This window comes from Carcharodon carcharias, chromosome 5 (assembly GCF_017639515.1).
Source record: "Carcharodon carcharias isolate sCarCar2 chromosome 5, sCarCar2.pri, whole genome shotgun sequence".
Classification (NCBI taxonomy): Eukaryota; Metazoa; Chordata; class Chondrichthyes; order Lamniformes; family Lamnidae; genus Carcharodon; species Carcharodon carcharias.
The window spans coordinates 195194627-195208649 of NC_054471.1; the positions used below are offsets into that span (position 1 = coordinate 195194627).

At 44.1% G+C, this 14023-nt stretch overlaps 2 protein-coding genes across 5 annotated transcripts in view; one reads left to right on the forward strand and one right to left on the reverse strand.

Annotated features, from left to right (window-relative positions):
* Window positions 1-8206, reverse strand: part of LOC121278346 (trifunctional enzyme subunit alpha, mitochondrial-like) — a 71632-nt gene extending 63426 nt beyond the window's left edge. The window contains exon 1 of the mRNA XM_041188657.1: window positions 8095-8206. Coding sequence (XP_041044591.1) covers window positions 8095-8164 — 70 coding nt within the window. The 5' untranslated portion in view covers window positions 8165-8206. The remainder of the gene's footprint in view (window positions 1-8094) is intronic.
* Window positions 7315-14023, forward strand: part of hadhb (hydroxyacyl-CoA dehydrogenase trifunctional multienzyme complex subunit beta) — a 41935-nt gene continuing 35226 nt past the window's right edge. For 2 of the 4 annotated variants that reach the window (XM_041188658.1, XM_041188662.1), the window contains exons 1-2: window positions 9041-9169; window positions 11138-11221. In XM_041188658.1, the coding sequence (XP_041044592.1) occupies window positions 11155-11221 (67 nt within the window). In that variant the 5' untranslated portion in view covers window positions 9041-9169; window positions 11138-11154. Of the gene's footprint in view, window positions 7669-8783; window positions 8928-9040; window positions 9170-11137; window positions 11222-14023 lie in introns of those variants that run through there. The other 2 variants (XM_041188661.1, XM_041188659.1) reach the window with 2 other exon arrangements.

Sequence of the window (14023 nt, forward strand, 5' to 3'; positions counted from 1 at the left end):
TTTATTTCTGAATTTAGTTCCTTTGCTCCTACATAGAACTGTTCCAACGGTGCTAATTTTTAAAAGGAAGCTTGTCATATCAGCCACTGAAACAAAAAGTTACTTTCGTAAATGTGTGGCATGTCATATTATTTGAGAAGTAAAAGATATGGCCATGATTCAATATTTTTTGTTGAATGACCTTTCTCCCATTTAATGATCTTACTAAATAACCATGTTATGTTCCGTTACCAAAGCAAATTGCATCGATCACATTAATTGTGCAAGAACAGTATCTTGGACCAACACTAAGCAAGATAAAAGGTTAAACTAACTTTTGATCTTTTGCCTGAAGGCCATGTATACTGAGGAAAAAGAGTGACTTGGAAGATAGGAAACGAAAACAGCACACAACACAAACATCAGATATCCTATGACAATCTTGCCTTTCTCATTTAAAGATAGTAATTTTCACTCAGAAGTGAATAGCAAGGATCTATGTTGCAGTCCTATTTATGAGAAAGATTTACTTATTTTTTTAACCACACAAATATGATTCAGCTATTGCATTTTTTGAAATGGACCACATATATTCTGTTCAATTATAGAATTTAACCTTGCAATTATTTATTTCATTGTAAGCTTTGGTGATGGTCCAATTATATGAAATAGCCTTCATACACAATGGGAATGCTAAACTTGTTGACCCCCTGAATCATCCAAGTCTGCTAGATCCTGCCTATTACTTAAGCATTGAACTTTGGCACAGATTCTTTACACGTTTCATATTCATGCTGCAAAATGGAGCTGCGATGACCTTTGTCCTACCTCCAACATGAATGCTTATTTGCAGATTAGATCATCTGTCCTTTTTTTAGTTACCACTCCCACAAATACTGGTGCTGCTCAGCTTGATTAAAATTTGCTGCTGGTTAGTATTTACTTAAGTTCAAAATATTTTCATGGCCAGGAGGATGAACTGAGCAAGAACAACAGAAAGTACAAAATGCAAAGAGAGAAGTGCTTTTTATGGCTGCATTTAGCATGCAACCCTAGCATGGTGTTAAGCAGTAAGGCTCCAAACTCATCCCAAAGCAAGAGTAATGAGAGTCCTTAGAGGAGGAAATCACATACTGTCAGTTCACTACACTTGAGTATTAAAGTCTGTTGATACAAAGCCAAAACTGCTTCACATTGACTCCAAATTTGTAGTAAAAATACATCTTTCCAAAGGACACAGAGGAAAAATGCAGAACCAAGGCAATGTGGTCTATTAAAACTAATTAATAAGTGATTGAGGATGACCATTCATTGTTATCTAGCTAATATCTTCATAGTAACCTTGTTTCCCCCCCACAGGAAAAGGCTCAGTTCTACACTCACTGGAGTATCCTTGCATTATTTTTTTAGCCGCGAGATTCAAAAGAAAATGTTCTCATTTAACTTTTGAAACATTAAATTTGAAAAAAGTTATACGGTACGTATTAGACAATGCAAGATACATATATGGAGCAATTGAATTAAAAATTCATTTGAGATGCTGTCATTTGCAATTGGAGGCTATAAAATTCTGTTTCCTAATGTAATCCATGTCCTTATGCAGCACTTATAACATTGAAATTCATCAAGATCTCAAACAGTAAAATGGCATTGACTAAAGTAGTCAAATGCAGCAAACATTGCGCAAAGTAACTTCTCACAAAAGTTCAGAACGAATGTTCCAGTGGGTTTTTAGAAGATTTCAGTTGAGAGAGAAATGTGGAGCAGTTCCAGTTCTAGCACTACTCTGTTCTTCCATGAAGAGTTACATGTGGTCTTTAACTGGCTGATCTGTCGAAACAGATAGGATCTCAATGAAATATCTTATCTAGAAGGAGGTACCTTTACCAATACACTGGAGGCCAGATCTAGTTCATTAACATAAATCTTGATATAGAGCTCAAGCCGACCAATAAGTTACTGTACCTTTCCCAACCATGTCCATTTTCCTCTTTTTTTTTTGCATTATGTGCTCTTCCATCCTTGTTTTTCTTGAAGTTTATTAAAATAATTCTTTTTTATCCTCTTTTGTGCACTTACTTCAAATACAGATATCTTGTTTTATTTTTAGTATTTTTATACATATATGACTAAAATTTATTTCATTTTTACGGCAATTTTCTGTTTTCTGACATCTTGCATCTTTTAAGATTTGACGAGATTTTGAACAAAAATTTTTTATGTGCAACTAGCTTGTGCAAACCACACAAACATTCTTTTATTCTTTATAAAACGTGTTTACAATTTTGACACATCAGGGCAAATAGAAGCCACCCCAACTTGGTTCTTTACTTATTTATGAACTGTTAAAATACTTCTTTCCCCTTTTTCACTCATTTTATTTGTCCTCAGTTTCTTCTCGTTTCTGCACTGGGCTCTGCTCTCATTCATCTGCTACCCGAGCAGTTAGGAGCACCCGTCAAAAGGGTCATCATTTGCTGCACAATTTTCTACTGACGTCAGCCTTCTTTTCAATAATACTTTAATAGTGTAATCAACTAAGAGGGCTGACAAGATTTTCCAATAGACAAATCAGGTAAGCATTACAGTATTAAGGAACTTTAGTCCACCCATGAGTGATTAATTGATTGCAAATCCAGAAAAGGGAGAGTGGAAATTCATATTCCTAGGGAATGATGATGTATCTTCAGGCAGGTGATAAATCTAGAGACAGAGATAAGGAGACATTTCTCTTACTCAGAGGTTGGTTGGGTGTGAAACTTGCCACCACAGAAAATAGATGAGGAAATAGCTTAAATGCTTTCAAAAGGAAACTGGATAAATACACAAGAGAAAAAGGAATAGATACAGATATACTGAAAGGCTGAGATGTAGTAGATAGAATGGGAGGAGACTTGTGTGGAGTATAAACGCCAGTACAAACTAGTTGGGCTGAATGGCCTCTTTCAGTGCTGCATATGCTATGTAATCTTTTCTTCCCCTGTCACTAGAGAATAAGTGAGAAAATGTTCCTCTCATTCAATTCCAGGCCACATATCTGCTGTCTCCACACTGACCCAGTTTTCAAACTGGGGAGAGACAGACCATTCTCCATTGCCAACCACAGAGACATATCCAGATCAAAATTTTGTGAGAAGTTACTTTGCACAATATCTGTTGCATCTGACTACTTTAGATGATGTACTCCCAATGCCATTTCACTGTTTGAAGATCTTGATGACTTTCAGCGTTATAAGTGCTGCATATGTGCATGGATTTTGGGACACATCTAAAAGAACCTAACAAGTCATATTAGGACAACAGAGTTTCATTGTCTCCAATTGTGAAAGACATGGTTAAGGAAGAAATGGAGATACCAAAAAGGAACAGTGCCTTTCATGTTCTCAGGATTCCCAAAGCACTTCACAGCCAATGAAGAGTGCAGGAGGGCATGCCAGGAGCAGAACCAGGCATACCTAAAAATGAGGTGTCAAGCTACAACACAGAATTATTTGCATGCCAAACAGCAGAAGCAGCATGTCATAGACAGAGCTAAGCAATCACACAACAGATCAGTTCTAAGCTCTACATTTCTGCCACATCCAATTATGAATGACTTTGGACAATTAAACAACTAACTGTTGGAGTAGGGTCCACAAATATCCCCATCCTCAATGATGGGGTAGCCCAACACATCAGTGCAAAAAAACAAGGCTGAAGCATTTGCAGTTTTCTTCAGCCAGAAGTGCCGAGTGGATGATCCACGTCAACCTCCTCCTGTTGTCCCCAGTATCACAGATGCCAGTCTTCAGCCAATCCAATCCACTCCATATGATATCAAGAAATGGCTGAAGGTACTGGACACTGCAAAGGCTATGGGCCCTAACAACATTCCAGCAATAGTATTGAAGACTTGTGCTCCAGAACTAGCTGAATCCCAGTTCCAGTACAGCCACAACACTGGCATCTACCCAGCAATGTGGAAAATTGCCCAAGTATATCCTGACCACAAAAAGCAGGACAAATCCAACCCAGCCAATTATCACCCCAGTCTACTCTCAATCATCAGCAAAGTGATAGTGTTGACAGTTCTATCAACGGCATTTACTCAGCAATACCCTGCTCACTGATGATCAGTTTGGGTTCCGCCAGGATCATGAGCTCCTGACTTCATTACAGCCTTGGTCCAAACATGGGAAAAAAGAGCTGAACTCAAGAAGTGAGCTAAGAGTGAGTGCCCTTGATATTAAGGCGCCATTTGACCGAGTGTGGCATCAAGGAGCCCTAGCAAAATTGATATCAATAGGAATCGGGGGAAACCTCTTCACTGGTTGGATCATATCTAGCACAAAGGAAGATGGTTGCGGTTGTTGGCAGTCAATCATCTTGGTCTCAAAACATCACTACAGGAGTTCCTCGGGGTAGTGTGCTAGGCCCAGTCATCTTTAGCTGTTTCATCAATGACCTTCCCTCCAACATAAGGTCAGAAGTGGGGATGTTCGGCACCATTCGTGATTCCTCAGATGCTGAAGCAGTCTGTGTTCATATGCAGTAAGACCAGAACAATATTCACACTTAGGGTGATGTATGGTGAGATGGTATTTGCCAACTAAGTGCCAGACAATGACCATCTTCAGCAAGAGAGAATCTAACCTTCGCCCCTTGACATTCAATGGCATTACCACCACTAGCTCCCCCACAGTCAACATCCTGGGGAGTTACTGTTGATCAGGAACTGAACTGGAATAGCCACAAATATTGTTACTACAAGAGCAGATCAGAGGCTGGGGATTCTGTGGAGAGTAACCCACTTCCTGACTCCCCAAAGCCTGCCCACCATCTACAAAGCACAAGTCAGGAGTGTCATGGAACACTCCCCACTTGCCTGGATGAGTGCAGCTCCCACAACATTCAAGAAGCTCCACACCATCCAGGGCAAAGCGGCCCATTTGATTGGCACTGCATCCACAAATATACACTCCCACCACCACTGATACACAGTGGCAGCAGTGTGCACCATCTACAAGATGCACCGCAGAAACTCACCATGGCTTCTTCAACAGCACCTTTCAAACCTGCAACCGCTACCATTTAGAAGGAACGCCACCACCTGGAAGGTCCCCTCCAAGTCATTCACCATCCTGACTTGGAAATATATTGCTGTTCCTTCACAGTCGCTAGGTTAAAATCCTGGAACACTTCCTAACAGCACTGTGGGTGCTCCTACAACACATGAACTGCAGCAGTTCATGAAGGCAGCTCACCACCACCTTCTCAAGGGCAATTAGGGATGGGCAATAAATGCTGGCTTAGCTAGCGATGTCCACATCCCATGAACGAATAAAAAACCTACACTGGCTCCCAGTCAAGCATCATTTTAATTTTAAAATTCACAACTTGTTTTCAAGTCAATCTATGGCCTCACCCCTTCCTAACTCTGTAATCACCTCCAACCGCACATCCATCTGAGATATCCGTGCTCCTCTAATTCTGGCTTCACCACTGGTGGTCAAGCCTTTAGTTTCTAGTCCCTAAACTCTGGAATACCCTCTTTACCTTACTTTTCTCCTTTAAAACACAAAGTCTACATCCTTGACTAAGCTTTAGGTCCATAAGATGTAGGAGCAGTAAGTCATTCGGCCCATCAAATCTGCTTTGCCATTCAATTACCCTTTGTGGCTTGATGTCATATTTATGATTCTTCTGTGAAGTGCCTAATGATGCTTAATTATGTTAAAGGCACTATATAAGTTTTTAAAAATATAATCACTGCTGTTGTTTAGGCATATAGTCAATTTACACATATTAAATAGCAAATGTATAAACAACCAGTTACCCAGCTTTGGTTGTATTGGTGGGCAGACTAATGTTGGTAAGAAAACCAGGAGAACTCCCTGCTCCCCTTCAATTAGAGTCATAGGATTGTTCACATTCCCCCTCGATTTAATAACTCTTATTTCCTCCAACAATGCACCATTTCCTCAATTCTGCCTTGAAGTATCAGCCTAGATTAGGTGTCAAGATCTTGGAATGGGCCTTAAAAGTCTTAATCACATTGTTTAATTGGGCTAGAACAGAAACACTTAATCAATGTTTTCTCTAAGATTTGCAGGAATGCAGCTGCACAGCAGCCTAGAAGGTACCATGCAGGCCTTGTTCTGTGATAAACACAATGCATGCATGGCTACTGTAATATTCAAAGGGATCACATGAAAAAACTGGCCATGCACAACAACTACATTTGAAAAGGAATACTGCACTCAATATCATGGTGCACTCCACACATCATGATAATCCATCAGCAAATACAAAGAACTCCACTCCAATGGCAAAAGAATAGCACAGAGCTCACCAGATGCCAGTTGGCTACTCCTGCCATTTTTCAAATTGCATTTGTTTCTGAAGACATTTAACATTGATATACCAAGTATTCAAGTTCCACTAAATATTATGGTCTGTGTCTTACAATTTTATTGTACGTTTGTGCAACATTTTACTGTTTGCTGATCACCGAGGAAAATTTCCAAAGACTTCACTATGAGTAAATTATTTACACATTTTAGGTCTTTATCCCCTTCCAGAACCACTTTGATGAACACTTTATCATAACTTTTCTGAATCAACAGTCTACAATAAAAGTAACCAAATATATATTAATAGGTTTTTCCCTACACCCAGCATTAAATCTGATTACAAGAGCTGCATGCTTGATTATAACCTAGGGCTTTTAAAATTAAAATCAAAACAATGCTTAGCATTTCCCAATTCCATTCGTCTTTTTGTCAAATTACCATGAGAAGTACTACAGGACTACTGAGGTATTTTGCTAAATACTTGATGGCAAAATCTAGGTGTTTACAGTTAATCCAAAAGAGCAGGCTTAGCATGATAGATTTTAGTAACACACTTTTTATTTCTCAAAAGCATGATTTGCAAACTTTCCCTCCAACTATCACTAAATTTTCTTGGGCTGAATTTAGATTTCACTGCCAAAATGCTCAGGCTTCTTTATATATCCAAAATTTACAGAAGATAATCAACATTTAGGGAAGAGGTTACTAGCAAATGCCCTCCTTCCTGCAAAATGCCACCGCCTTTACAGTAGAAATTGTTAAGATTGACCTTCACTTTAGTAACTTTATCAAAACCACTTCCAACAAGCAGTCTGAGAGTTTTTCTTTTTATTGATTGTTGTGCATGCCATTAAATACAAAGTTGTAAGAACTCAAAAGAGATGAATGACTCGTTAAATTGGTTTGCAGTCATCTTGGTTGAGGGAAGCCACAGGCAAAAAAACACTGCTCTTTTTCAAGTATGACTATGGGATTTTTAACATCCGCCTGAACTGCAGAACCACAGACAGACCAAGCCATTTTCTTTCGCCTCTCGTTCACGGATAACTCACTGCTTGACATGCATTGTTCGTCCCATTTTTAGGGCAGTGTTCGAACCCACAACTCTCCGACTCAAATGTTAAATGTTTACCAAACTGAGGCAAGCTTAACAGCTAAGCTAGTTAGTTACTCAGGTAGTGTTGAAAATTGCACGTTTCCTCCAAAGGTGTAAAGCTAGCTCAAAAACAGACGTGGCCTCTTGAGAAAATAAAACAAAACAAAACGAAGCGAAACGTTCGGCCTCTCCTTTCGGGAGGACGGTCTGCTCCGCACCAAGCACGGTCTCCACTTTTGGAGACTCAACCCACGGAGAAAGGTAACCGTAAAAGGTCTATTTATTTATTTATTTATTTATTTATGGGGGGGGGGGGGGGGGGGGGGGGGGGGGGGGAAGAGGCGAATAATCGGGGGTTTCTTCTTCTGATTGAAAAGACCCAGCGACATTTTTAATTTAGGGATCGGCCCCGGCGGGAGTAACTTAGCCGCATCGGTCGGTGAACGGGGACTGCATTTTTATTGCAAGAATTCCTGCAAACAGGGCAACCGCAGCCGTGATGGATTAAGTTATATTACCCGCCAGCGGTAAAACGGCCTTGCTGTCCAGAAGCCTCTGAGTTTTCAGTGACTAAGTTATAAAGAGAGTAGTTAGGTGGGGCGGGGGAGGGGCTGGATCTCCATCAGGACCGGAATAAATCATTTACCTCCCACCATGGAGGACTCTGCATTTGCACTGAGGCTGTACCTGAGTAGCGAAGCTGCCTGAGTAACGAGAGCCGCTTCATGATCCCGGTCACCCGCGCCGCCATTTCCATCTGCAGCTCCGGCCGGACGGACAGCCGCGTCGCCCCGCCCCCTCATCCCCGTCGCCCCGCCCCCTCATCCTCGTCGCCCCGCCCCGCCCCGCCCCCTCATCCCCCTATCCCCCTCGCCCCGTCCCCTCGTCCCCCCCTCACCCCGCCCCCTCATCCCCCCCCCCTATCCCCCTAGCCCCGCCCCCTCAGCATCCTCGCCCCGCCTCCTCAACCCCCTCACACCCCTTGCCCCGTCCCCTCAGCATCCTCGCCCCGCCCCCTCATCCCCCTATCCCCCTCGCCCCGTCCCCTCGTCCCCCCCTCACCCCGCCCCCTCATCCCCCCCTATCACCCTAGCCCCGCCCCCTCAGCATCCTCGCCCCGCCTCCTCAACCCCCTCACACCCCTTGCCCCGACCCCTCAGCATCCTCGCCCCGCCCCCTCAGCCCCTTCGCCCCGCCCCCTCAGCACCCTATCCCCTCGCCCCGGCCCCTCAACCCCCCCTCACACCCCTCTCCCAGCCCCCTCAAACCCCCGCCCCTCAGACCCCTCAGACCCCCCTCGCCCCGCCCCCTCAGCACGCTCAACCCCTTCGACCCGCCGCGCCCCGCCCCCTCAGTCCCGCCCCCTCAGCCGGGGTCTTGCTCAGCAGCGGCGTGGGGAGGGCAACCCTCGACGCTGCCTGCACAAAAAAAATATCTGCTGCCCGCAACACCAGACAGCTGCTTCTCGTCAGCATCACTCCTGAATATCACGTCACGTTCATCCGCTGCGGGGCTGGAAGGTAGTGGCCGTGCGGCGCGGGTGAAACGTGGCGAGGTTGCGGTCAAGGCGGAATTTGGGTTCGACTGGGAGGGGTCCTCCGGGTTCCGCCGGGGCTGGAAGCTTCTGGGAGCCGGGGGGGGGGGGGGGCGGGGAGGCCGGGAGAGGAGGGGAGAGGCCAGTTTCCGGAGCGAGCGGAGAGAGCTGGGCCATCCCGGGCGGAAGACAGTGGCGAAGCTGTCGGTTGGGGATCGACTGCGCTCGGTGAGTGAGAGGGGGAGGATCCGGCTCCCCCTGCTGCCCCCCCGCTCCGCCCTGCTCCCCCTGCTCTCCACCTGCCCCCTCCCCCTGCTCCCCCCCTTGCCCCCCTCCCCCTTGCCCCCCTCCCCCTGCTGCCCCCCCCCGCTCCGCCCTGCTGCCCCCCCCCCGCTCCGCCCTGCTGCCCCCCCCCGCTCCGCCCTGCTGCCCCCCCCCCGCTCCGCCCTGCTGCCCCCCCCCCCGCTCCGCCCTGCTGACCCCCCCCGCTCCGCCCTGCTGACCCCCGCTCCGCCCTGCTCCCCCTGCTCTCCACCTGCCCCCTCCCCCTGCTCCCCCCCTTGCCCCCCTCCCCCTTGCCCCCCTCCCCCTGCTGCCCCCCGCTCCGCCCTGCTCCCCCTGTTCCCTCTGCTCTCCACCTGCCCCCTCCCCCTGCTCCCCCTTGCCCCCCCTGTTCCCTCTGCTCTCCCCCTGCCGCCCCCTTGCCCCCCCGCTGCCCCCTTGCCCCCCTGCTCCCCCTTGCCCCCCTGCTCCCCCTTGCCCCCCTGCTCCCCCTTGCCCCCCTGCTCCCCCTTGCCCCCCTGCTCCCCCTTGCCCCCCCCTGTTCCCTCTGCTCTCCCCCTGCCCCCTCCCCCCCCCCCCGCTGCCCCTCTGCTGCTCCCGCTCCCCCCTGCTCCCCCCGTTCCCGTGTCCCTGGATGGGGGGGTGTGTGTGTGTGTGTGTGTGTGTGTCCGTGGAGGGAGGGCAGGGTCTGTGAACGCTGCGGGTTTTAAAGTGTTTGTTGCGCCAGTTGCTGTCTCTGGCTGTGCCGCACTTGGTGCCTGTGATCGGCAGTGTTTACACTGCTGGTTTCATCAGTGAGTCAACGTTATGGATTCACTGTCAATCTGTGTTAGGTTTGCGTGCTCTGTCCCTGTTGCAGTCCTATTTTTGACAGTATTGACTTCTTACAGGGGAAGTTACCGTGCTCTCTTAAATTATAGTGCTGCGCTCAGCTTGGAAGCCTTTTCAGCAAAGCTCTTTGATCGATTCCCCCTATTGCAAATAAGCCGCTAATAAATGGGATAGCGGTAAACCTGTTCATGTAAGTTACATTGTTCCATAATTTAATTTATCGTGATGTCACCCAAGGGTGTCCAAACTGTACCTTGCAGTCTTGACCCTTGGTACATTGGCCCTCTAAGCCCAGGCGGCGTAGTCTATTAGTGGTTATATTTATTAGTCATTAGCTTTTTTTTTTGCGGGTGGAAGTTTTCTGCTTTATCGTGGTTTGCAAATGGTAAAATTTCTACCTGGTTGTCACAGTACGCATTAAGAATTATAGTGCCACAGGAGCAGGTGAGGACTTCAAAGCCCATCTCTGTCTGGTCTCTTTCTACCTGGTTTTCATGTGACGCGAGTGTAATGTTGCTTATTTTTGCCTATGTAAGAGGATATGTCATGACAAGTGATGATAAATGTTTTCACTCGTGAGGTGTCCATTACAAGGCTGTGACATTGTCATTGCTATGTTTGTTTTACTGAGACAGTTTTATCATTTTTTTTTGTTTTCTGCCGAGGTAAAAATTTGATTGCATGAAACTGGTTCACTTTCACTAAAACAATTCTGATCATGTTGGTGGTTAAGTAACTCTATGAAGTCCACATGTAGCTTTTCTTTAGACTTTTGTGTTGTATGTCAGGAACACATCATAGTCAGCAGTGTAATTTAAAAAACATTTGGCTCAATCTCGGGACTGAGATATTAATTGCATCTTTGGGTTATGGCATTCCTGTGAAGATGAAACCATGAGTTTTTAAAACTGTGGCATTGCCCTTTCTGTGTTGCTTGGTCATCATGCCAGTCATTGTCTCCTTAGCCAGACATCATGTCTCCTGAAATTTGCTTGTGCAATTTATTCCTAGTTGGAAAAAAATAGACATCTTTAGATTATTGTTGAGCATCTGTCATGATTAAAACTTGCTTTCTTTTAATAGAAATTAACCTTTAAATCATGGCTTCCATGTTGGTTCACGCATTCAGAAATGTCCCAACCAGTGTGTCGTGGGCTGCAAAGTTAAGTAAGTATGTGTACAGTACTATTTTGGAATATTCTTTATTTCCAAAAAATAGTTTTTGAACTATGAGATTTAAATGCCATCCCCTGCTGGCTTTTTTTGGGTACTGAGGTTCCACCATTGTGACCCATCCAGTCCTTCCAAAATTACATACTGTGGAGGGAGGAAGATATGAGTGGTTTTGAAAGGTATTTGCTCTCCCATATTTGTTGAGAATGCCGATAAACCACAATCTCATCTTACCCAGATCAAATTGAGGATGTTTGATTAAAATGGGATGGGGGGGGGGGAGAGTCAAAAATTCATATATTTTGGGGGAATACACTTATATTTAAAAGTAACAAACCAATGCAACATATTGCAATTGGATCTCTACAAGTATTTCCACAGTTTGTAGAAACCCTTCCTACATGGGACGATTTTGTATCTTCAGTACCAGTACTTCACGTCATTCAGTAATCTCTTATTGTTTTAATATCTGGTATTGTCAGCGGTGGCACCTGCTGGAGCACAAAGGTAAGAAACCATTGAATGGGAGAATGCACGTTCACCTTCTCTCACACTGCCAAGTTCCCATTCTTAGCTGTGCTGTTTGGGGAGGCGTTAAATGCCTTGCTATTTGATGAAGAGCATAAAGAACAAAAAATATTCCTTTTTTATCTAGTAGATCTCTAAGTAAATGGCTGAGTGACATGATTAAGATTTGGGAACAGTTTCTCCCCCTGCCCCCAGATAATGCTGATTGTAATTGTGCTGTCTGGGATAAAATGGGGAGATGTACTACCATTACATAATGTGTATTTTCACATATTCTTACAAAGCTTTCATGTACGTTTGTTTCTTGTCACATCAACTATGTAAAGTTTAGGGAAGTCATTGCAAAGCTGTGTGGCAATACTTGATAATCTTATTACTACTCCCCTGAAATTAAGATTTACTTCTTTTAGTCTGAGAAGTTGAAAATCATCAGAATACAAAGATTTAAGGGCATTAAGTGTGTATCTTGAGGTACCTCTTGAAATTACCAATTTCTTTACTCATTTAAAACTGCAACAATGTTTCATGCTATGAGTTTTTTATTTTTACATTTGGAGATATCCTGCAATTAGATATTTGGGCAGGCTGAAGCCATTATCTTTGGCCCCTGCTCCAAACTCCATTCCCTAGCTACCAATTTCATCCCTCTCCCTGGTAACAGTCTGAGACCAAACCAAACTGTTCACAACCTGGTGTCATTTTTGATCCCAAGATGAGCTTTCAACCACATATCCATGCCAACACTAAGATCACCTATTTCTCCCTCTTTAACGTTGTCTGATTTTGTCTCTGCCTCATCTCTTCTGCTGCTGAAACCCTCATCCATGCCTTTATTAACTCTGGTTATGACTATTTCAATGTACATGTTGGTGGCCTCCCATATTCTACCCTCCATAAACTTGAGGTTATCCCATTCCCCGCTGCACATGTCCTAACTTGCAACAAGTCCTATTTACCCATCACCCCTGTGCTCGCTGACCTACACTGCCTCTTGGCTAAACAATGCCTCAATTTTTAAATTCTCACCTTTGTTTACAAATAACTCCATATATCTCGCCCCTCCCTTTCACTGTAATCTACTCCCTCCCCACAACTGTACGAGCTACCTGCACTCATCTAGTTCTGGCTCGTGCATTGCTGATTTTAATCGCTCTATCATGATGGTCCTGCCTTCAGCTTGAAGAATGCTTTTTCTTCGAGCAATACATTGTGGAACCAATTAAGGATAAAGCTACTTTAGATCCAGTATTGTATATTGAGGCAGGTTCAATTAGTAATCTCATCATAAACGATCAGTTGGGAAATAGTGATCATTCCATGTTAAATTTGAAAGCAGTATACTTCAATCACAAGCAAGAATCTTAAACTTAAAGTCTATAACATAGGTATGACTTGAGAGCTGGTTAAGGTTGCTTGGGTACATAGACTAAAAGATGTGGCGGTAAATAAACAGTGGGAAGCATTTAAAGAAACAATTCAAAATGTTCAATAAAATATATTCCATTGGAAAAGAACTCAGCAAGAAAGATCCATCTGTAGCTTGCTAAGAAAGTTGAGGAAAGTATTAACAACAAGAAGAGATTTATAATGTTGCAAAGAATATTACTAAGTCTGAGCATTGGAAATGTTTTAGAAACCAGCAAAGGGCCACCAAAAAGATGATAAGGGAAAGAATAGAATATGAGAGTAAACTAGCCAATAATTTATTTATAAGTAGGTTGTAATACAAATATAGAAAAAGGAAGTGAGCAACTAAAGTAAATGTTGATCCCTGAGAAGCAAAGATAGGGGAAATTATCATAGGGAATGAGGAAATAGAGATTTTGAACAAATATTTTGCCTGTCTTCACAGTAGGAGACATGTTATGTGCCAGAAATAGAGGTTAACCTAGGAGCTAAAAAGTGAGGAAATGAAGAAACTTAAGGGACTAAAATCTGACAAACTCTTAGGAACTGATGGCCTACATCCTAGGGTTCCAAAAAAGAGAGTTGCAGGGACAGTGGATGTGCTAGCTATGATTTTCCAAAAAATTCCTAGATTCTGGAATTGGAAACAGCAAATTGGAAGTTGGCAAATGTGACACTGCTTTCAAGAAAGGAGGGAGTGAGAAACTGGGAACTACAGGTCAGTTAACCTGACATCAGTCATTGGGAAAGTGCCAGAAGCCCCAACAATGCACTCTGAAAAGGATAGTATGATCAGATAAAGGCGATGTGGATTTACAAAAGGGAAAACGGATGTGATATACTTGAATTTCCAAAAGGCAT